At 39.2% G+C, this 22,690-nt stretch overlaps 2 protein-coding genes and 1 pseudogene across 8 annotated transcripts; 1 reads left to right on the top strand and 2 right to left on the bottom strand.

Annotated features, from left to right (window-relative positions):
* Positions 1–90: 90 nt before the first annotated feature.
* On the bottom strand, positions 91–4,427 carry LOC137708823 (translation factor GUF1 homolog, mitochondrial). 7 transcript variants are annotated; one of them, XM_068447974.1, is made up of 12 exons: positions 4,000–4,427; positions 2,825–3,581; positions 2,529–2,685; positions 2,346–2,400; positions 1,993–2,060; positions 1,815–1,919; positions 1,645–1,716; positions 1,353–1,466; positions 944–1,084; positions 794–853; positions 500–709; positions 91–426 (listed from the first exon to the last, which is right to left on the bottom strand). In XM_068447974.1, the coding sequence occupies exons 1-11, from the start codon at positions 4,336–4,338 to the stop codon at positions 544–546; spliced, it is 2,034 nt and encodes a 677-aa protein (XP_068304075.1). In that variant the 5' UTR covers positions 4,339–4,427; the 3' UTR covers positions 91–426; positions 500–543. The 7 variants fall into 7 exon arrangements, with proteins under 7 accessions (XP_068304075.1, XP_068304074.1, XP_068304077.1 ...); XM_068447973.1 differs by having other exon boundaries at positions 91–373; XM_068447976.1 differs by having other exon boundaries at positions 91–370.
* An 803-nt stretch (positions 4,428–5,230) lies between these two features.
* Positions 5,231–9,010, bottom strand: LOC137708253 (uncharacterized). The gene is made up of 4 exons (XM_068447292.1): positions 8,282–9,010; positions 7,709–8,193; positions 5,982–6,582; positions 5,231–5,796 (listed from the first exon to the last, which is right to left on the bottom strand). The coding sequence occupies exons 1-4, from the start codon at positions 8,369–8,371 to the stop codon at positions 5,341–5,343; spliced, it is 1,632 nt and encodes a 543-aa protein (XP_068303393.1). The 5' UTR covers positions 8,372–9,010; the 3' UTR covers positions 5,231–5,340.
* Positions 9,011–11,244: 2,234 nt separating this feature from the next.
* LOC137708254 (glucan endo-1,3-beta-D-glucosidase-like) lies at positions 11,245–14,574 on the top strand (annotated as a pseudogene).
* The last annotated feature ends 8,116 nt before the right edge of the window (positions 14,575–22,690 follow it).

Here is a 22,690-nt window from a genome sequence, read left to right as displayed (position 1 = left end):
TGCAATGAATATTTAAGTGTAGCAAAACATAAGGGGCAAACGACCTATGGAATAAAAGGCATCTTATGCATATGCATCGCAAGATCAGAATTGAACTCCAAAAATTCAGAAATTTCCATTCCGAGAGGGTTCTTTTTCAATATAAGCTTTCAACTCCCACCAAATAACCACCAAGTCATTGTTATTTGATCAGCATCTATAACATTAATGTATTACAACTCCATTCTGCGTGATCCGTTAGGAGGACAAAACAATTGCACAAGTGACATTTTCTCTACATTGAACCTTCCGTAAATCATGAGACGTCCCCCTTGAGACGGCCATCTTCCTTAGTTATTTCTTCACTGGCGAGGTTAGCAAAACAATCGTTCTTCTGACAGCCAAAACAACAAGGGGCGGATTAGCCACTGAGCTGTCGAAGTGTCGCTGTGCAAGTGCAACTTATAAATTTGACAATATACTAATGGCAAAGGAGCATGAAAGGAGAAATGGTAATTACCAATTAGGCGGTTACAGACATACGTTATTATTTTGGACTTCTTTCTATGAACTCTTAAGCAGATCATGAAATGCCTCCTGAGGTATATCAACAGAACCAACACGCTTCATTCGTTTCTTCCCTTCCTTTTGCTTTTCTAACAGCTTCTTTTTTCGACTAACATCTCCACCATAACACTTGGCAAGAACATTTTTCCTCATAGCAGAAATCCTACAAAAACACACAGAGAAGTTTAGGTCAACGGTAAATGTTTCAAGATGTACAACATGACAGACAAAAATTTCAAGTACTTACGTCTCTCTTGCAATAATCTTCGAGCCAATTGCAGCTTGTACTGTTATCTCAAACATTTGCCTGCTCCAAATCAAGACTTTGAGTTGCTTAAGAATCAAACAAAAAATTATTCAGAAATTACCATTTAGTATAGTCTATAGATAAACAGACCTGTCTATGTGTTTCTTCAGCTTCTCCACCAATTCTCGACCAACGCGTTGTGCCTTCAAGTTATGAACAATTGTTGCCATTGCATCAACCGGTTGTCCATTCAAAAGGATATCAAGTTTGACCATATCAGATTGTTGGTACCTATATTTTACATTCAACGAAAAATTTGCATCAGTACATATAAAATAAAATGAAAAAACAACAGTCGTCTCGTCTATACACCTAATGAGTCATGAATTAAACAAAGGCAGGCAAGCATAAGGTTTAAACTAAATTATAACAAAATAATGCAAATTGCTCTGGTTTGTTCTTTGAGTTTAAAACATCAAGAGCAGGACTTGATCCTACCAAGCTTTTACGCTAGGAGGATCAACCAAATAGAGAAAGAGAGGCGTGGGCTGAAACTTACTCTGCATCCTCGTAATCAAATGATGCATATCCTGATGTAATACTCTTCAATTCATTGTAAAAGTCGACAACAATTTCCCTTAGAGGCAAGCGATATTTCATAAAGACTCGTAGACTGCATGCATCAAACTACACAGAATCAGCATCTCAATTAGAGATGAGTTCAGAACATCATTGAGAAAACACAAATCCACTTTAACAAAATATGAGTAGCAAAGTAAACGTGATGCTTGAAGGTGAAACCCCTCCAAAACAATAGGGCCAATTTGGCCCAATGATTATTGAAGAATTACCTGTCTATGAACGAATACTCCAACTGCTCACCTCTCCGCTCAGAGCAAAGGGTGATGACAGGCCCCACATACCTTCAATTGCGGAACAAATTACTTCTGGAGTCTGGATGAATAAATACCTCTCAGTGTTGAGAGGGGAAAAAACATGCTAAGGGTGTGCGAGAGCTTACTCACTAGGAATAATGATGGTAGCTAGAACTGTAGGTTCCCAACAAGCTGTTACTCGTTGCTTGGGGTTCGAGGGCAATGTGGCAGGATTCTGAACTTCTAGTTTGCTAGACCAGAACCAACATTATTTGGTAAACCATATAAGAAGACAATCTTACAAGAATAACATTAAATACATACCTTCCATCAGAATACTCAAAAATATAAGGAACAGTTGGAATGGTAGCAATAACATGAGCTCCATGCTCCTATTATCCATAAAAGAGACATGAATTCTTATTTTGTCAATCACTATAAGAAAATTGTGAAACAAGCAAATCACAAAGTAATGACGATTCCTTTTTTCTTGACAAAATTATTAGGATAAAAAGTTAATATACTTTCCATTCTGATGAACTAAGAAAAGTATCTTGTGGTTTTGACTTGTTTTTCCCACAAATAAAGGGAAGAAAAAATTTATATTGTTCTCGCACACAACTGATACCTCCATTAAGAAAAATTCTATAACATATTACAGAAACTAAAACCATCACCTGTTCAAGACGCTGGTGAAAAACATCCATGTGGAGTAATCCTAAGAAACCACACCTGTAGATGGACACGGTAAGCATAACATGTCTACTTCGTATGAAACTTATTGAATACAAAGCTATGGTAGAAGCCAAATCCTTAATTTTGAAGTTAAAATGAAAAGCTATTAGTAGTAAATACCATACCTAAAACCCATACCTAGTGCTGTGCTACTCTCCTTGACAACAGCCACACTGGCATCATTGCAGGTCAGTCTCTCAATTGCATGGTTGAGTGCTTCAAAATCAGATCCATCAGCAGGGTAAACACCAGAGAATACCATATGTTTTGCAGCCTTGAACCCTACAAGTTGACCACCATCAGTGACAATAAAAGTGAGCTAGGTCTTGACATTCCTTCTGGAGCTACTATTTCTTCCATTAAAGGAGATGCGGGAAATAAAACTACCTACTGGTGCAGCAAAAGAATGTGATGCATTTACCTGGAAGGGGCTCAACAATGGTTCGATTATGATATAGTGTGTCTCCAATTCGTGCCTCTTTGGTCGAGCGCATGCCAGTAACAACATACCCCACTTGTCCAGTATGAAGAACTCCTGTAGGAGTTAGCTCAGGATGCATGAACCCGACATCCAAAATTTCATAACCTTGGCCAGTTGCGACAGATAAAATTTTGTCCCCCTTGCGCAGCATGCCATCAACAACAGCAACATGGCATATAACTCCTTTATATTCATCGTAGTATGAATCCAGTAAAAGCATACGTAAAGGTGAACCACTCTTCCCAGGAGGCGGTGGAATGCGTTCTATGACTGCGGGAAGGACTTGCTCAAGACCCTGGCCTGTTTTGGCTGATGTTAAAAGAGCATCACTGGCGTCAAGATCAAACATTGATTTTAGTTGAGCTTTAACACGATCAGGATCAGCAGTTGGCTGGTCAATCTTGTTAATAACAGGTATTATTGCCAGGTTAGATTCATAGGCAAGATAGAAGTTTGCAACAGTTTGTGCTTGAACACCCTGTGCAGCATCAACAACCAAAAGGGCACCCTGGCAAGCAGCTAGAGATCTTGATACTTCATAGCTAAAATCCACATGACCAGGCGTGTCAATCAGATTCAACAAAAAACACTGTTCTTTTTGGTCTCCATTGTTGTTCGCACCGTTAAGACTCTGCTTGTAGTTGTAGAACATGGTAGCTGTCTGTGCCTTAACAGTAATTCCCCTTTCTCTCTCCACCTAATAAACCCCAAATCAAAATGACTGCCATATAAACTAGAAACAACAATATAAGCAATTTTACACAACGAAAATCGGCAACCTGAGCTATAAACCAAAACTAACTGCAAATGCACCTTGTTCCTGAACTACGGCAATGACAAGAGCTTCAAAGCAACCAAATAGATGAATGAACAAATAAAAACACTAACTTTATGCACAAAAATTGCAAGTAAACAAAACTAACATACTCATAGAGGCAGAAAACCAATCCCATCTACCAAACTCTCTATCTCTCTCTCTCTCTCTCCCCTGAACTATGAAAAGAGCTTCAAATGCAATCCCATGTACCAAAAAACATTCCAAAGAAAGCCCATCTCTCACTTTCTCTCTCTTCATTCTCTCTCTCTCTCTCTCTCTAAAGAGATTGGTATTCTACCTGCAATTTGTCGAGGTACTGGGGCTGGCCATGGCCTCTCTTGATAGTCCCGGTGAGCTCCAAAAGCCTGTCGGCGAGAGTAGACTTGCCGTGATCTACATGCGCGATTATCGAGAAGTTCCGAATCCTCTCCGTCGGATACTGGCTCAAATCCACGCCGTTCTCTTTGCTGTTTTGGCGAGAGTGGGAGCAAAACCCATGGCTCAGACCGAAACGGCAGTAATCGAAGTCGTTTCGAAGTGGGTTGCTTCTGTAAATTCTGGAGAGCGAGCTGTTCTGCAGAAAAGACGAGTACTTGGAGGGTTTTAGGGTTTTGGAAGCTCTTCTGAGAAAACCCATTTGGGGGTTTAAGGAGCAGAGAGACGACCACTGCCCTCTGCGGCGGAGGTAAAATTCGGAAGTTTCGGTTGACGAGAAAAATGAGAGCGCGAAACGACGACGTTGTGAGTTGGATTGAGTGGGTTGGGTCAGTTAGGTTGAATTGGGCTGATTGAGCACTATGTTTGGACAAGAGATGTAAACTTAGAATTTGGATAAAAGTTATAATTTATAAATTGACATGCACAAACTCTTTTGTTTCGCGTGGAAAAAAAAAATTTGGAATTTGGGACCTCCAATTTCTAAATTTAAATTCTATCTAAATATGTGTTATTTCCCAATTTTTATGATTGAGAGTTTAAAAATAACAAATTTCGTATTTAATTTCATTATTCTTTTAGTTTAACTAAACAAGAAAATTAACAAATTCTATAAAATAAAATCTCATCATTTCAGTTTCCATTATTTTTAAATTTCTTATTAATCTTAAATTTTTTCATCAAACATAATGGTTATTGTATGTGATTAGGTTAGTTAGTTAGAGCAATATGTTTGCTCTCTTGCACTCAAGTTTGAATATAGGGATTGTATGGTCCCCATTAGCTAGGCTTCTTTTTCATTACTGGCATGAGCAGTTTTGTTGCCGAACTGTTTGTTTGTTTGTTTTGTTTTGTTTTGTTTTTTTTATTTTTTATATATTTTTTTTTAAATCTCATTAGCCCATCTCACTGATCCCACTTCATAAAACTCAAAATATTGAACGGTTTCGGATCTCTTTCTCTCTCTCTCTCCCTCTTAAACGGTTCATATCTTTAGATCCGCGAGCTCCGAACATAGATTCATAGTGAATCTCATTCCTGAATATAGTTTTTTCATACATAATAATAGATTAGGTAATTGAGAAGATTCACAATTGAGTGGCTAGTGCTTTTATTTCTAATGCATGCTTCGCATCTTGTGTTATTACAAAATTTCACCTAAGGGCAAAGATTCATACTACATAGTGTGGGAAACTGGTAGCTACTAAACACAAAAGGCAAAGAGCGAAGTTCCAGCGGTATAATTCGGGTTAACGAATCCATTGAAGACCTTGTATCCATTTCCAAGGTAAATGCATCCGTCGCTCACCGAAATGCCGCCATATACAGTAGCTCCGGTATCATATGTCCACAAGATTTTCCCGGTCTTAGCATTCATCGCGTATATCGGTCCTAGTCGATGAGTAGACCCTCCAAAAACAACGCCATTAGCCACAGTGACAGCGGCTGGGGCAGTAGCATCATTAGCATTCGCCGTGGACCATAGGACATTGCCGCTGCGAGCCTCCATTGCCACCCATCCACCAGCAATTGTAGTGTTCTGGGATGGTTTGAGAGTGAAGTTCTTGTGCTGGCTGTTGGCTATGTTAGTGTAGACCCTCTTTTCGTCCGTGGCCGCACCCCACATTGCTCCTCCTCCTAGTCCTCCCGGTCCAGCTTCCTACATCACAGCATTTTGTTCAGCTAATGCATTCAATAGCTAGTAGCGATTTCAGATAACCACAATGCTTCTGACAACGTTTGACATAAGAAATTGAAAGTGATTATGAGTAAGCCAGCTAGGAAAGCAAATTAACAGAAGTGCTTTCAAGAGGAGCATTTACAAACTGCAGCTAGCAAACTTACCGTAGACCATACTATGCTGCCAGTATCGCGATCCAAAGCCCACGCAAACCCGCTTTTCTGAACAGCAACAACAAGGTCCCTCCTAGCCCCATTGATATAAGTAGTTAACATCATTGGTGCTTCACCAAAATCTGCATCCGGACTAGGACCAGGTGGGCACCGTGGATCCAAATGTCTATGGCAGGCTCCAAACCATATATCATAGCCTCCTAGCTGCTTATACCATTTGATTTTCCCAGTGTTCAAATCAAGAGCTACCATGGATTCGGAGTGGTTTTCGGGCTCAATGCAGGCCTCTGGATGAGAAGGTACTGTCTGATTGTTTTCCTTCTCCTGGCATTCAATTATCCGCGGAGGAGCTGAGTACAGGTTCGATGTGGCAACGAAGACAAGGTTCCGAGGGACATCAATGGAAGGGCTGCTTCCCCATATTGCTGCTCCTGCATACTCATTAAACTTGCCGAAATTGTCAGGCAACATGAAGGTCTGCCACAGGATTTTGCCCGTTCGGACGTCTAATCTCGATACGCTCCCACGAAACGTACAGCTTTGTTCGATGGTGAGTCCTTCTTCTAGTGACGATGTTCCAACATAGTAACCACTACAAGAAATTGAAATGTGGTGCCATAAAATTACATTAATACAACTCTTTGTGATTTAAAGATTGATTAATTACAATGCAGATTACATTTTTTCTAGCAGAGTACATGTGATGAGAATTAAAATTACAAAAAATTAGGAGAAGTGCTATCTGCGTACATTTTTTTACTTTCTACACACTCTCAATTTTCGGTTGTTGGATTGAATAAAATAAAGACTATCAAAGGACTAAAATAACAAAGAATGTGTGAGAAATAATAATAATAAAAAAATATTCGGATAGCACCACATAAATTAATATTTTCTTGATAGGATTAAAACATTGTCATAAACCTTAAAAAAAAAAAAAAAAAAAAAAAAAAAAAAAACTCTCGGAAGTCAAGTTGCCAACAAGTCTTAACATATTTGTATTGTTGATTAACATATGCAAAAACTACAGTGTGAATAAAAAAAGACTTGGATTATTAGAAATTGACATATTACTTAAAGAGTAATGCTAGGGAGATCAAATTTTGAGACTAAATTTGTAAACTAAATGATGTGTCACCAATAAGAATGAGGACATTTATCAACGTGTAAGTAATAAACCAATTATCAACTTCCATGTCTTTTAGTTTTCAAAACTTTGTCTACAAATTTAATCTCCTTAGCATTACTCTTACTTAAAATATCAAGTAGGCATAAAAAATTGTTATACTTCTATCCTAGCAGAACAAAAATAGCCAAGAAGCACATGGTGTTGCTTATCTTGTTGCCAACTTCTTGTTTCCAAGTAACACCATTGACTGACTCATAAGTTATTAATATTATAATGAGTATGAGGGAGACTTTGGAAATCCATGCGAGCTAGGTTTACGACTCTGTATTCAGGATAAGGAAGTACTTCTGTTCATAAGTATTTTCGTTGGAGATGCTTTTGTTAGAAACACACACACAGAGAAAAAGAAATAAAAGTTAAAAGTTATTTTCCAATTTTAATGTGTTTATAGTTCATAAGCAGTTTACTAGAAGCATTTTTGGCTATCTAAAAGTACTTTTAATCATTCTCAAAATACTGATAAACGAGTCCGAGACTGATATAGAGAACTAACGAAAAAAAAAGGTTAGGTAGATTAAGTTTGACTAACCCTTTGTAATAGGTTCCAGACATGGTGATGAAAGCTCTGGTGTGGTTGTCAAGCCTGGTAGACCAGACAAGCTTCCCGTTCGACCTTTTGACTGCAATAACAAAAGCAGGTCCATAGATTCCACAAATGAGCAGATCGTCGGCGACAGTTGGGGTCGATCTTGTTACTGTAGAGTTGACATTGAGTATGAAACCGGTGTTGTTAAAGCCAGTCAGCTTCTGCACATTCTTCTTCCAAACAAGGGATCCGTCGGAGGCCTTAACAGCGTAGAGGTATCCATTCCAGCTGGGGAAGTAGAGTGTGCCGTCGAAAATGGCTGGTGTTACAGTTATGTCACCACCTGCGTAGAATTTCCACTTCAAACTGAGATTGGAAACTGTCGCAGGGCTTATCTTCTTCTCCCTGTTGGCATATCTTCGGTTGTACAAGTCTCCGCCGTGGTTTAGCCAATCTTGGGCATCCTTTTTTTTCTCTGCAGAACCCCACTGCAAACCAAAACCATCAAGTTGTGAAAACCACTTATAGAGAGAGAGAGAGAGAGAGAGAGAGAGAGAGAGAGAGAGAGGAACTTACAATGTTAAAACCTGCACTTGGTGTTATGACTAGACAAAACATACACAGAGAAAGGAGAAAAGGACCGTTGGAGAGTTCTGCAGGCGCCATGGAAGTGAAAGCTTGAAGTACTCTCACACAAAATGCAGAGAAGCTTTGCCTTTTTACTATTTATACGGTCAATCTTTGAAGTCCTGCCAAGTGTTAACATATTATTAATCACTAGTCGTACAGATTACTGAATCAAAGGGAAAAAAAATTATATTCATCACATGATCAATTTAGATGGTAAAATCTAAATGGATCTTGCCTTATTACCAACTCTTTGGCCAGATGGATGTCCTTCCCATATCTGCAAGTGCATTGGCAAGTTCTACTTTGCTGTGTTCTCAAATGTGTGCCCATGAATTTTATAAAAATGATCAGCATTGAAGCCTCGCGGATTTGTGGATCCAGCAAATAAAACACCATTAGCCACACTCACTGGTCCAGGAGAACTTGCATTGCTGGGATAGGCAGTTGACCATAGAATTTTGCCACCGCCAGGAGCCATTGCCACCCATCCACCACCAGTAAACCCACCGGTTGTTACGGTGTTGGTTGGCTTTAGAGTGAAGTTTTTTAAATCAGAGTTTGCAATGTTGGCGTAGACCCTACTCTTGTCAGTGGCTGCTCCCCCTGTTCCTCATCCGCGGACGCCACCAGGTCTGACTTCCTACATATCATATCATGTAGCTCCTTATTGAGTTAATTTATCAAATATAAATTTGTTTGGATCCAATTTTGCATGCACTTGGCGCATATACTATAAGTTGTGGGATGAGAGAACATTAAGGATCGTAATTGGTTTCTGGATAAAGGTTGAATCAATCACATCATCAATTTATTTAGAATCCTAGTTAAGTCAAAGAGGGGGCGCCAGACTCGGAGGCGGTAGAGTTTCCATAATTCCGAGTATATTCAAAGAATATGTTGAGAAATTGGAATGTTATCAGAAGTTTACAACTCAACAGACTTGACCATCACGAAATTCAAGTATGAGGTTTAGCAACATGGAGTGGACCTTGAGCTCAACACGTAAATCAACTCTATGAGAAACCCTCGCTCTACGCAAAACCTTCTCATACCCTGAGAAAAACATTAATTCATTCACTGACCTCCGTCATCACACATTCAATTCGGTTGAACATCATTGAGTTGACAAATTGGCGCCATATTCAGTTCGATTGAACATATTTCGGTTGGTTATCTGTCCAAGTTTTATCTATCCAAGTCTAAGTTCGCCAAGAGTCTACGATTCTCTCGTTGAAAAAGGTCACTTCATGAGCTTTCCTGGCGAAGTGAGGTATTCTATGAATGATTTACTCACAAGTACATTTTAGAGTTTGGCATTCAGACGATCAAATTACTTTCACCATAAAAACGCTTATTTCCTTTAAGTATCTTTGTCCTATAACCTAAGACCATCTCCAATCCTTGGGTTAAAACCTAAATTTTTTTTTTAACCCAGAAAATTTAGATTTTAGCCTAGATACAGTTCTTTTGCTCCAACCCTTTTATGTTAAATTTTTAGCCTAATATTATTAAAGAATGAATTTAGACTAATTTTTTCTAAAGTAACCATTTTTATAAAAAATTAAAAAAAATTACGTAGAATATCTTAATTTAATTTTATGAACATTTTAACCTAAAAATATTTAGATTTCGATAAATATTTAAAAATCACTAAACCGACCATATGAAACTCATTAAACACATTGAAAGAATATGAAACAATGATACAAATGGTTTTAGAAGATGGTAGAAAGAAAAATTGGAAGCATTGTAGGAGAATAATGAATTTTGTGTGGAGGTTTGAACAAATGCATAGGTATTTATAGAGTTTTTTTGTGAAATTTTGAGTTAAATATTTTTTTTATAATTTTTTTAGGCTTTGGATTTAATTTGGATCCTTAGTTTTTTATTATTTTTTATCGTTTTATATCTAAGCCGTGAGATTCAAAGATTTTTAAATACAAAATTAAAAAAAAAAAATTAAAGTTGAACCTCGTTGGATTAGTCAACGATCCAAAGATCCAATCCGTTGGATTTAAATCAAGGAGCCTTTGGGCTCATGTCTTTTGCCAACAAGTCCTTTGTGTTTTGGAGACATGCCCACATGCATCGGACCCAACATGTCTATTTTTGAAAATAAGGGGCGTGAGATTCAAACAGGCATGTGAAAAAGCTTGTGGGTGGTCAGTGCTGGGCGCTCTCAGTCGCGCCAGTGGGTTTAAAACTCAAAAGATGGCCGGTATTTGGCCCAATTTTGAGTTTTAACCCAAAACTAAAATTTTGGCCAAGGTTGGAGTGAAATTGGGTGGGTTTAGAAGTCAAATTTTGAGACTTACTCAAAGAGTGAAGATTGGGTGCGTTTAGAAGTCAAATTTTGAGACTTATTCAAAGAGTTGAACATGATCTAAGTGATGGAAAAATGAAGTTTATTAAAATTATAATAAGCGGGCAATGTAGGAGATGGAGTTAAAATTTGTCTCAACTTCAACATATAAATTAGTATCATTAGATTATCAAGGCCGACCACAATGATATGTATGAGCTCATATAAAATTCCAAAAGGAACACAGATCTCTTCGGATCTGAGCAATCGGAGCCTGGAGATCAATAGATCCAGACCATTGAAATTTGATTCAATGGTTATAATTATTATAACTTTTAGAAAGGTCCTATGTTTGTAATCGTTGGATCAAATTTCAATGGTCTGAATCCATTGATGCTCAGGCTCCTGTTGCACAGATCCATTGATCCTCAGGCTCCTGTTACTGTGCACCTGTGTTTCGACATTAACAAAAAAAAGCTAGTTTTCTGAAGCTGGCCTTTGCTGCTTGAGTTTTCTGATTTTTTTCATCCACAACTGTGAAAAAAGCTGATTTATGAAGTTTACCGAACACTAAAAAGCAGCAGCTTTTTTTCGTACCAGTTTTTTTTCTCAAAATTTCAGCACTACCAAACTGGTACATAGTGAGATAGTCTTGTGCAATTTTTCATGAATGAATATGCAATTTAAGATGTTTACCAAACCCTGTGCAATTTCGCATGAATGAATATGCAAAAACAAACATGAAAATCAACATGCTTTCTTCTCTTGCTCTCGTCGTCTGCGTACTCTGTTTTTCGGCGTTGATTCCGCAGGCTACCCCCGCCCCATTTCTCTTCCCGGAAGCTCAGTCCACCATCCTCCCCGACCCTTCCACCTTCTTCGCCCCGAACCTCCTCTCATCCCCTCTCCCCACCAACTCCTTCTTCCAAAACTTTGTCCTCAACAATGGCGACCAACCTGAATACATCCACCCCTACACCATCAGATCAGCCAACTCTTCCCTATCTCTCGCTTACCCGTCTTTCTCCTACAACTCTACTGCCGTATCCACAACCCCGTTCGAAGCTGACCTCACCATCTTCGCGTCCAATTCAAACAACAACGGCCACCATGTAGTCTCCGACTTCAATGATTTGAGTGTGACATTGGACTTTCCCTCCTCCAACCTCCGCTTCTACCTGGTTCGGGGAACCCCCTTTCTCACCTGCTTTGTTTATCGCCCCACGGCGGTTTCTTTATCGACCAGTCATAAGATTGTCTCGGCTTCCTCAGCGAGTGGCTCAAAAACCAAGTTCATCGTCAAGCTCGACAATGATCAGACATGGTTAGTATACACATCCTCCCCAACTGAATTAATTAACAGCGACTCGTCCACGTTATCTCTTAAAAAAATTTCTGGGATTATTCGTGTTGCTGTAGTGCCGGATCCTGATCCTAAATCTGAGAAAGTTCTTGACCACTTCAGTTCTTGTTACCCGATTTCTGGGGCAGCTGTGCTCGAAAACTCAAATACTTTGTCGTATAAATTTGAAAAGAAAGGTGGAGATTTGCTTGTGCTCGCTCATCCTCTCCATCTCAAGCTTCTGTCCAACGCTACTGTTTTGCAAAATTTTAAGTACAAAAGCATCGACGGTGATTTGGTTGGCATTGTTGGTGATTCGTGGCTGTTAGCACCGAAGCCCATTCCAGTCACTTGGAACTCCGTTGGAGGTGTAAAAAAGGATGCGTTTTCTGAGATCAAATCTGCGCTTCGTCGAGATGTCGACGCCCTTAGTTCAACAGAATCAAATCCCAAATCTTCGTACTTTTACGGGAAATTAGTTGCTAGAGCGGCGAGGCTGGCTCTGATCGCCGAGGAGCTAGCTTGTCCTGATGTGATCCCTGCGATTAGGACATACTTGAGCGATAAAATTGAGCCATGGTTGGACGGTGCTTTTAGCTTCAACGGATTTTTGTACGATAAAACATGGGGTGGAATTATTACCAAATCCTCCAGAACTGATCGAACTGCTGATTTCGGGTTTGGTATTTATAACGATCACCATTTTCATCTGGGGTACTTTATATATGGAATTTCCGTGTTAGCAAAGATTGATCCTATATGGGGAGAGAAGTACAAGCCTCAAGCTTACTCGCTCGTGGAGGATTTTCTGAACAAGGGCAAGCAGTCGAATCCAAATTACACTCGTCTGAGATGCTTTGATCTTTATAAAATGCACTCGTGGGCGGGAGGGTTGTCAGAATTCCCAGACGGGAGGAATCAAGAGAGCACGAGTGAGGCAGTTAATGCCTACTATGCAGCTGCTCTGATGGGGAAAGTCTATAGAGATGCGCAACTTGAGGCCACCGGTTCGCTGCTTACTGCATTAGAAATTCAGGCAGCTCAAATGTGGTGGCATGTGAGAGAGGGAGGAAAGAATCAAATTTACAAGAAAGGTTTCGCGAAGAAAAACCGGGTTGTGGGAATTTTATGGGCGATCAAGAGAGACAGCAAGCTTTGGTTTGCGACTGCAAAGGAAAAGGAAGTCAGACTTGGAATCCAAATGCTGCCTATTTTGCCAGTTACTGAGGTATTGTTCTCTGATGAGGGGTTTGCTAGTGAGCTAGTGAACTGGGCATTACCGGCGTTCAGGAGGAAGGGAGTCACGGACAGATGGAAAGGATTTGTGTATGCATTACAAGCAGTGGCGGATCCAGGATTTTAAACTCGGGGGGTCCCAATAGTAAGGGTTAAAAAATTTATAGACAAAAATAACATTGAAAAGTTAAATATAATACATTTTATTCAAAAATCATTTGCATAACAATATTACAAGCTATAAAATCCTAATTCAAGCGTCTACGACGAGGTTTCATGGTCTGAAAATGTTCCATGATAGCTTCATTACCAATAGTGGTGGCTTGGAGAATTGAAACAAGTGGAGGTATAATATTGGAGTAATGTAATTATAATATGGGATTGGGTGGGATTAGAAATTTAGAGTTTTGGGTGAATATAAGAAAGATGGGGGGATTAGGGGGAAAAGCAGTGGAAGGAACGGGGAAAGGAGAAATGAAAGGGACGACAGGAGAAGTGAAAGGGTGGACCAATTTCAAACGTTGATTTCATTGGTTTAACAAAAAAAAAAAAAAAGGGGCCAAAACACTGCGTTTTGGACCAATTTTTTTAATGCCCTGTTTTCTTTCTTCTCCCCTGTTTTCTTCTTCTCCGTGCAACCTGCAACCTACTGCTGCAGCAACACAGACAGTCTGCACAGCAGCACAGGCCTCGTGTTCGAGTACGACTGTATAGATGATGCTCTTAAGATATTTAGCAGGATGGTGGAGGTTGGTCTGCGAGTGGTTGCTAGTCTTGGTAAAAGGGTGTTCGATGAATTGATTAAGAACGGGAGGGCAGTAGACTGTGCACAGATTTTGAAGAAAATGGGAGAAAAAGATCCAAAACCAGATGCCAGTTTTTATGATGCTGTGATCAAGGGGGTTTGCAATGAAGGTGTGCTTGATACAGGCTGTGATTTACTGGAAGAGATGTTGAGATATGGCATTGGTGTTCCTCCAGAATTGCAGGCTGTACGAGGGGTCCTCCGGAAAATTTCTAGCAACATTTTAGGATGGCCGAGGGGTCCTGGGACCTCCCAGGACCCTCTGTAGATCCGTCCCTGATTACAAGGGATGTACGACAAAGAACGCGCTTTGGAGAAGATTAGAAGCTTGAAAGATTTCGACGATGGAAACTCCCTTAGTAATCTGTTATGGTGGATTCACAGTAGATCAACTTCTGTGGGTTAATTTTTTCTTGTATGTGCATGTGGTCAAATATCTTAACGGACAAAATGTTAGGTTTCTATTCATACTGTCTTGGATTCGAAATTCACTCTTGTCTGAATTATTGTAATAATTTTGAACTCTCATTTCTCTCTTTAACATTAATAAAGTTGTTTAAAAAAAACTCTTCTTGTATGAAAGTTCTTCTTCTTTATTTATTTATTTATTTTCTAAAATTGATTGGTTTTGATGATAATTTATTTATATAGTTATGCATTATCGTTTAGTAGGTACCACAATTGGATTGCTACCTTTCGCAAAACAACACAAACGGCTACAAAAAAAAGGAAGGAATATCCGTATGGAACCAACTGGTTGTCTCATTGTTTTGGTAGCCTGCCTCTCACTCAGTTTTGAACTTTTAATATGTGCCATTCTTTTCTCTTATCAGCCCATGCTTGCAATTAGAGGGCCCAATAGTCAACATCTCCGGCTGCTTGCTTCTTGGATGGCAATTGGCAAATGCTTGTGTACTGCCCTTCTTTTGATTTCCCTCGTCACTGTATCAGGCCACGTAATAAGTTAGATAAAGAGAAGTAAATGTATCGTTGTTACATGTAAGAATCTCTCAGTGTGAATGTCCCAAATATGATTTTTCTCAACTTGCTTGGTGGGTTCATGTCATATCTGATTAGAGTACTTTTTAAATCTAAAAGCTTTTGGACCTAATGTTTTACTAATGAGGATGATGCTTATTTTATTGCATCGTAATCATGATTTGCAGACAAAAGCCAAAAAATTTAGGGTGTCACGGCTGTCTTTATATGACATAAACAGTCAAGACTTGAGGATCACAGGTAATGGGAAGTCATCCTTATTCAATATTATCTTGCACATCATTGCTTAAACCCGAGCGATTAACGAATAAATCGCGTTATTAAACTCTTAATTTGTCTTATTAGGGGACCACAATTGGGCTGAAGAATCTTCTCACATCGTTCATAGGGTTACCAAGTCAACACAACAGGCTATACAACCATAAGTGCTTAACCATAATGTACAGACTGCTGTCTTTTCTCTAAATTGTTCTGTGTTCATACGCCATCTGTTACACTTCTACTCTTCCTCTGATCTTATCTGATATGAACATTTTATTCAACAAAATGTCCAACACATATGTTCTACTTGTTTCATCGTTCTGGCCGCTACTGCGATTGCTAATGTTTCTGGTTCCGTGTCGAAGGAAAAAGTTGGTGTGTATGAGCTCAAGAAGGGTGATCTTTCAGTAAAGGTCACCAAACATTGTGATTACTCATCCTCCATGGATGCAAACCTAACTTCAACTTAGAAGTGGGATTGCATATCCTCTCTTGATGCAAACCTAACTTCCACTTAGGCAAGAGAAAGAAGGAACACTCAAAATATTACTCAAGGATTTTCTCACACAAAAACTAATACTAGAAAATACTCAAAATATGACCTAGGGTGTTCATGGATGTCCTGCTAAGGCTCGAAAAATTATTGAGGTGTTGTGTCGCCTGCCTTTTTAGTCTTGGATTAAAGTAAATATTGATAGTGCTGCAAGAGGTTCCTTTGATGTGGCTGCATTTGGTGGTATCTTTCGTGATTTTACATGTCATTTAATAGGTTTGACCTCTTCTTTAAATGTCGAACTATGCACTGTTATTCATTGTATATCTTTAGCTTGGGACCAAGGTTGGCATTCATTATGGATTGAGTGTGACTCCTCACTGGTTGTTCACCTTCTTTCTTCATCTTCGCCTTCTTTGATATCGATCCCTTGGAGACTTTTGGTTAGTTGGCATAACTGTCGAGCTTTATTATCCTCCATGCAAGTTCAGATTTCTCATATTTTAGGGAGGGTAATCAAGTTGCTGATTGTTTGGCCAATTATGGTGTTGATCACCTCGGTGTTCATTGGTGGAATTCATGCCCTCCTTGTGCTGCAACTACTTATTCTCATAACCTTTCTAAGCTTCCTTGTTATAGGTTTTGCTAAAAGAGGTTTTGAGTTGTTTTCATAAATTCTTTAATGGTCAGGGTTTGGCTTCATGTCCCCCTTGACATATTGTATTTTTCTTGTTTATCAATAAATTCTCCTCAAAGTCACTTTTTATGATAGCAATGCTGGAGTGAGGTTGACTTTGCGGTCAAATTTATTTAATATATATATATATATATATAGATTTTTTTATTCAAAAAAAAAAATAAATATAAAAAGTATAACACTGCTTACACTATTTGAAGCTATTGTTGCTTCTTCTTATTTGATTTGATGTGATTAAACCTTATGGGGATGGGGTATTTATACAAGAGGAAAAGCTACTAAACACAAGACATAGTATTGGAAGAAACTTTACTTTTCCATGTTTCCTTCCATGTTTTCTGCTTCCATGTTTCATGCTTTGCTTTTTCTTTCTTTATGTTTTGCTTTTCCTTGTTTTCGGCTCCTCCATGTTTCATGCTTTGCTTTTTCTTTCTTTATGTTTTGCTTTTCCTTGTTTTCGGCTCCTCCTGTTTCTTTTCCTTTCTTCCGCTCATTTATATGAGCTTTCCTTGTACTTGGTTTCACACAATACAAATATAGACATTCAAAATTCAATATGGTATCAGAGCAGTGACCCTAACCGGCCTGTCTCTGTGGTGTTCTCTTAAGAGATTTGTGAGCTTCTTGTCCTTCAATCATGGCTGAAGAAAGCTTAGTAAATTTGGAAGGAGACGGCTTTCATGCTACTCCACCATCACCACACTCAGATATTGATATCAACCCAAATCAACGTCTTAGTTCTATCTTGCTAAATGAGTTTAACTATCTTCCATGGGAGAGAGCAGTTTCTCTTGCTCTGGGAGGACGATCAAAGCTTGGTTATGTTAATGGTGCTATTCCAATGCCTGAGACTACCTCACCGGAGTATGATGCTTGGCTATGCAAAGACCAGTTGGTCATGTCGTGGCTACTCAATTCCATGGATCGTAAGATTGCAGAAATTTTTAGCTATGCTGAATCCTCCATGACTCTTTGGAAAAATCTCAAGGAAATGTATGGAAATCAGAACAATGCGGCTAGAGTGTTTCAGTTAAAGAAGGACATTGCTGGTTTGCAACAGGAAGGGAAGCCATTTGTGCAACATCTTGGAAAGCTGACCACTATGTGGAACGAGCTGAATGTGTATCGACCACACACCATCGACGCTGCTGTGCTAACTAAAAGAGCCGAGGAAGACAAAATATTCCAACTCCTAGCAAGCCTGAGCCCTGAATTCGAAGATCTTCGAAGCCATATCCTCATGAATCCCGACCTGCCTTCTTTTTCAAGTGTGTGTGCCACAATTCAAAGAGAAGAGGTTCGAAGGAAAGTCATGACCTTGGACATGAAGGCAAATATACCAGAAGCTAGGGCTTACTTCTCTAACCAAAAACTTGGTGAGGGGAGAGGCTACAAAGGAAAGAAAACTGGCTTAAAATGTAGCCATTGTGATGCTGGTGGGCACTTAAGAGACCGATGCTGGATTCTTCATCCAGAGTTAAAACCAAAGTTTCCTAGGGATAACAAAGGTGTCTCGAAAGGTTCGTACAACCCTTCTTACAAGGTAAATCATGTTGCCACAACTTCTTCTGATGGAGCACTGAAGTTCACCACTAATCCAGCTGCACTGATCAACGAGTTTGCTATGTTTCTTCACAAGAAACAAGGTCTTGGAGATAGTGAAGGACCACTAAATCAGTGTGACAACAATCAAACTGCACTACTAAGACAGTTTGCTGGCTTCCTGGCTGGAAATGAAGGCGTGGTACAAAGGGACATCCCAGGTATCTTACACTCCTTCTCAACTGCTCTCAACATTGGTAATGTGCATGATTATTGGATTATAGATTCTGGAGCCACTGATCATATGACTAACAAGTCTACAAACTTGCATAAATTTGAAAAATTTTCTATTCCATCCCAAGTGTCAGTTGCCAATGGAAAAAATGCTATGGTTGTGGGAAAAGGAAAAATACATTTGATCTCAAGTGATGTCGAGTCTGAGGCTCTTTATGTTCCCTCATTCCCTTTTCAACTTTTATCTGTTAGCAAGATCACAAACTCATTAAATTGTCTTGCCATTTTCTCTCCCAAAAATGTGATCTTTCAGGATGTAGTCACCAAGAAGACGATTGGTGAAGGATTTTTCTTAAATGGTCTCTACTATCTTTCCAAGCATATTCAAGTTCCCAAGGTTTTTCAAGTCACTTCAAGCTTAGCTCAAGAACAACAACTTTGGCACCAACGTCTAGCACATCCTTCTGAAAAAGTTCTATCCACCTTGTTCCCAAATATGTGCAAAGTTACAAGTCCTTGTGATGTTTGTCATTTTTCTAAGTTTACTAGATTACCATTTACTTCCTCTTTGTCTAGGGCTAGTAACCCTTTTGAAATTGTGCATTCCGATGTTTGGGGACCAACTATAGAGTCTTTTGATGGATACAAATATTTTGTAACTTTTGTGGATGATTTCACAAGGATTACTTGGTTGTATCTTTTGAAATTTAAAAGTGAAGTGATGGAAGTTTTTCAAGATTTTCATAGACTTGTGGCCACCTAATTTGCTTCAAAAATTCATATTTTACGATCAGATAACGGCACAGAATATATGTCTCATAACATGTCACACTACTTGAGCACGCATGGTATATTACACCAAACAAGCTGTGTTGGAACACCTCAACAAAATGGGGTGGCCGAGAGGAAGAATAGAGATCTACTTGAGAAGACTAGAGCTCTTATGTTTCACATGAATGTGCCTAAGAAGTTTTGGTCTCAAGGAGTCCTTACTGCGGCATATCTCATCAATAGATTGCCTAGTAAAGTGTTGAATTTTAAATCACCTTATGAGGTCTTGAAAAATAGAAAGATCAACTTTTCCCATTTGAGAGTCTTTGGGTGTACATGCTTTGTTCACATTCAAACTCAAAATCGTGACAAGCTAGACCCAAGGGCTGCCAAATGTGTCTTTCTAGGTTATTCATCTACCCAAAAAGGTTACAAGTGCTATAATTCAACAACTAGAAAAATGGTTGTTTCAAGGGATGTTAAATTTGAAGAACATGTTCCTTACTTCTCACAATCACTGGATTACTCTAGACAGGGGGAGCATTTGATGGACTTATTTCCTTTTCCATATCCAAACGGAGAAGATGCAACATGCACTCCTAGTGATCATGTGCCGGATGATGTTAACCTTCACTCGGTGGAACATCTTGAAGATGAAAACCCTTCCTCATCAAAGATTCACACTGCACCCTCCAGTGATCCTTCCAACCATGATGTTGTTCAAATACCTGTAGTTCAATCTCCTACAGTTCGTCGCAATCCTGCACGAGAGAGGAAACTTCCATCCAAGTTGCATGATTATGTGACCTACACTGCCAGGTATCCCGTGACTGATGTTATTGATTATAGCAAAGTCTCATCTTCTTTTGCTACATTCCTAAGTGCCATTAATGAAGCTCGAGAACCTCAAAGTTTTCAAGAAGCCAATCTTTACAGTGAGTGGAGAAATGCTATGGCAGAGGAGCTTCAAGCCCTCCATGAAAATAACACATGGACTATAGTGAAACTTCCAAAAGGAAAGAAGGCAGTGGGGAGTCGTTGGGTGTACAAAACTAAGTTTCATTCAGATGGCACAATCGAAAGGAATAAGGCTCGCTTGGTTGCTCGAGGTTTTACACAAACCTATGGCGTCGATTATAAAAAGACATTTGCTCCGGTGGCAAAAATGAACACTGTTAGAGTATTGTTGTCGGTTGCAATTAACAATGCATGGCCTCTCTTTCAAATGGATGTTAAAAATGCTTTCCTGCATGGTGAACTTGAAGAAGAGGTTTACATGAAGCTACCCCCAGGTCATCCTCAATCAAACAATCCAGAAATGGTGTGCAAACTCCATAAATCCATTTATGGTCTCAAGCAAAGTCCACGTGCATGGTATGCCAAGCTCAGTCATGTTCTGGAAAGGGTTGGTTTTTGTCGAAGTAATGCGGATTCTTCCCTATTTGTTCGTTCCAGCTTAGTGGGTAAACTAGTTGTACTCATTTATGTTGATGATCTAATTGTGACAGGTGATAATATGTCAGAGATTAATGCTCTTAAACAGTATCTCAACAACAAGTTTGCTATCAAGGATCTTGGCACTCTCAAATACTTTCTGGGCATCGAGATGGCACACTCTCACAAGGGTTTCTTCCTCAACCAACGCAAGTATGTCATGGATCTTCTTCACGAAGCAAAAATGACAGATTGCAAGCCTGCTCGTACCCCCTTGGATAGCAACTTGAAGCCAAAAACTCACGGTGATCCAGTTCCCAATTTAAGTTACTATCAAAGAATGGTTGGCAAACTCATTTATCTGACTATCACACGTCCTGATATATCATATGCTGTCAGCATTGTTAGCCAGTTTATGCACTCTCCAAGCATGGATCATTTGAAGATTGTTCATCGTGTGCTACGTTATCTTAAGGGTTCCATTGGTAGAGGAATTCTTATGCGCAACAATAGTCACACTCAGATCTCAGGCTATACCGATGCTGACTGGGCAGGCAATTCTCTCGATCGCAAGTCTACCACTGGGTTTTGTACGTTTGTGGGAGGCAACCTAGTTACCTGGAAAAGCAAGAAACAAAGTGTTGTTGCACGCTCTAGTGCAGAGGCAGAGTATCGTGCTATGGCGTCCACTGCTTGTGAACTTATTTGGCTCAAAAGCCTTCTGTTGACTTTAGGTTTTCCTCATCAACAACCCATGTCCCTACATTGTGATAATCAGGCCGCGATGCACATTGCATCGAATCCTGTATTCCATGAGTGAACTAAACATATTGAAGTTGATTGTCACTACGTCAGAAATCAAGTTCAGTCCAAGGTGATCGACACTCACTACACGCGCAGTCATGATCAACTTGCGGATATTTTCACAAAAGGATTACCCTCTGCTGATTTTCAACGTCTTTTGTTCAAGCTTGGATCAATTAATCCCTTTGATCCAGCTTGAGGGGGAGTATTTGAAGAAACTTTACTTTTCCATGTTTCCTTCCATGTTTTCTGCTTCCATGTTTCATGCTTTGCTTTTTCTTTCTTTATGTTTTGCTTTTCCTTGTTTTCTGCTCCTCCATGTTTCATGCTTTGCTTTTTCTTTCTTTATGTTTTGCTTTTCCTTGTTTTCGGCTCCTCCTGTTTCTTTTCCTTTCTTCCGCTCATTTATATGAGCTTTCCTTGTACTTGGTTTCACACAATACAAATATAGACATTCAAAATTCAATACATAGTGACTACTCATCCTCCATGGATGCAAACCGAACTTTCACTTTGAAGTGGGATTACTCATCCTCCATTGATGCAGCGGCCAAACTTACCTAACGGTAAAAGGTTCCATAGGCTGGACCATTTATTTGTGTTTGATAACTTGGGCCCAAGACAAGTTCGTAATTCAACATGATTATCATGGTATCTCCACAGTTACATTCTGTTGTATGGAAGTACCTCATTTTTTATTTCGATCAGAAATTGATTGGTATGGAAGTTCTTCATCTTTTATTTTGATTGGAACCAAAAGCTTGCAGCCTTTTCATTATCTTTATACCGGCGCAGTAATATCCCGTCATATGAAAGTTTTTCTTCTTTATTTATTTATTTTTGTTAAAATAGATTGTTATTGGTACTAATTTATTTATATAGTTATGCATTATCTTTTAGTAGGTACCACAATTGGATTGCTACCTTTCCCAAAACAATACAAATGGCTGACATAAAAAAGGCAGATATCCGTATGGAACCAACTGGTTGTGTCATTGCTTTCGTAGCCTGCCTCTCACACGGTTCTAAACTTTTAACGTATGCCATTCTTCTCTCTTACAGGGACCCGGTAGTCAACATCTCCTGCCGTTTCGCTTCTTGGATAGCTAATACTTGTGTACATACATTCCCTTCACTCCATCTTGCTCATCATTGGATTAAATCACGTAAGGAGTGAGATAGGAAGAAGGAATATACCCTCGTTACATTGCGGAGCAAATGTCAATGATGATTTTTCTCAATTTGCTTGGTAGGTACATGCCACATGTAGTCAAAAATAACATTTCCAATTTTGCTTCTTAATGATGACAGAGAGTTCAATCCAAATCTAAAAACTTTAGCAACTAATACTTTACGAATGAGGATGATATTACTTTATTGCATGGTAATCATGATTTGCAGACAAAAGCCAAAAACTTTGGGTGTCACGGCTATC

Source organism: Pyrus communis, chromosome 11 (assembly GCF_963583255.1).
Source record: "Pyrus communis chromosome 11, drPyrComm1.1, whole genome shotgun sequence".
Lineage (NCBI taxonomy): Eukaryota > Viridiplantae > Streptophyta > Magnoliopsida > Rosales > Rosaceae > Pyrus > Pyrus communis.
Note: the sequence above shows the minus strand (reverse complement) of the source record. Positions and strands in the feature narration are given on the sequence as shown.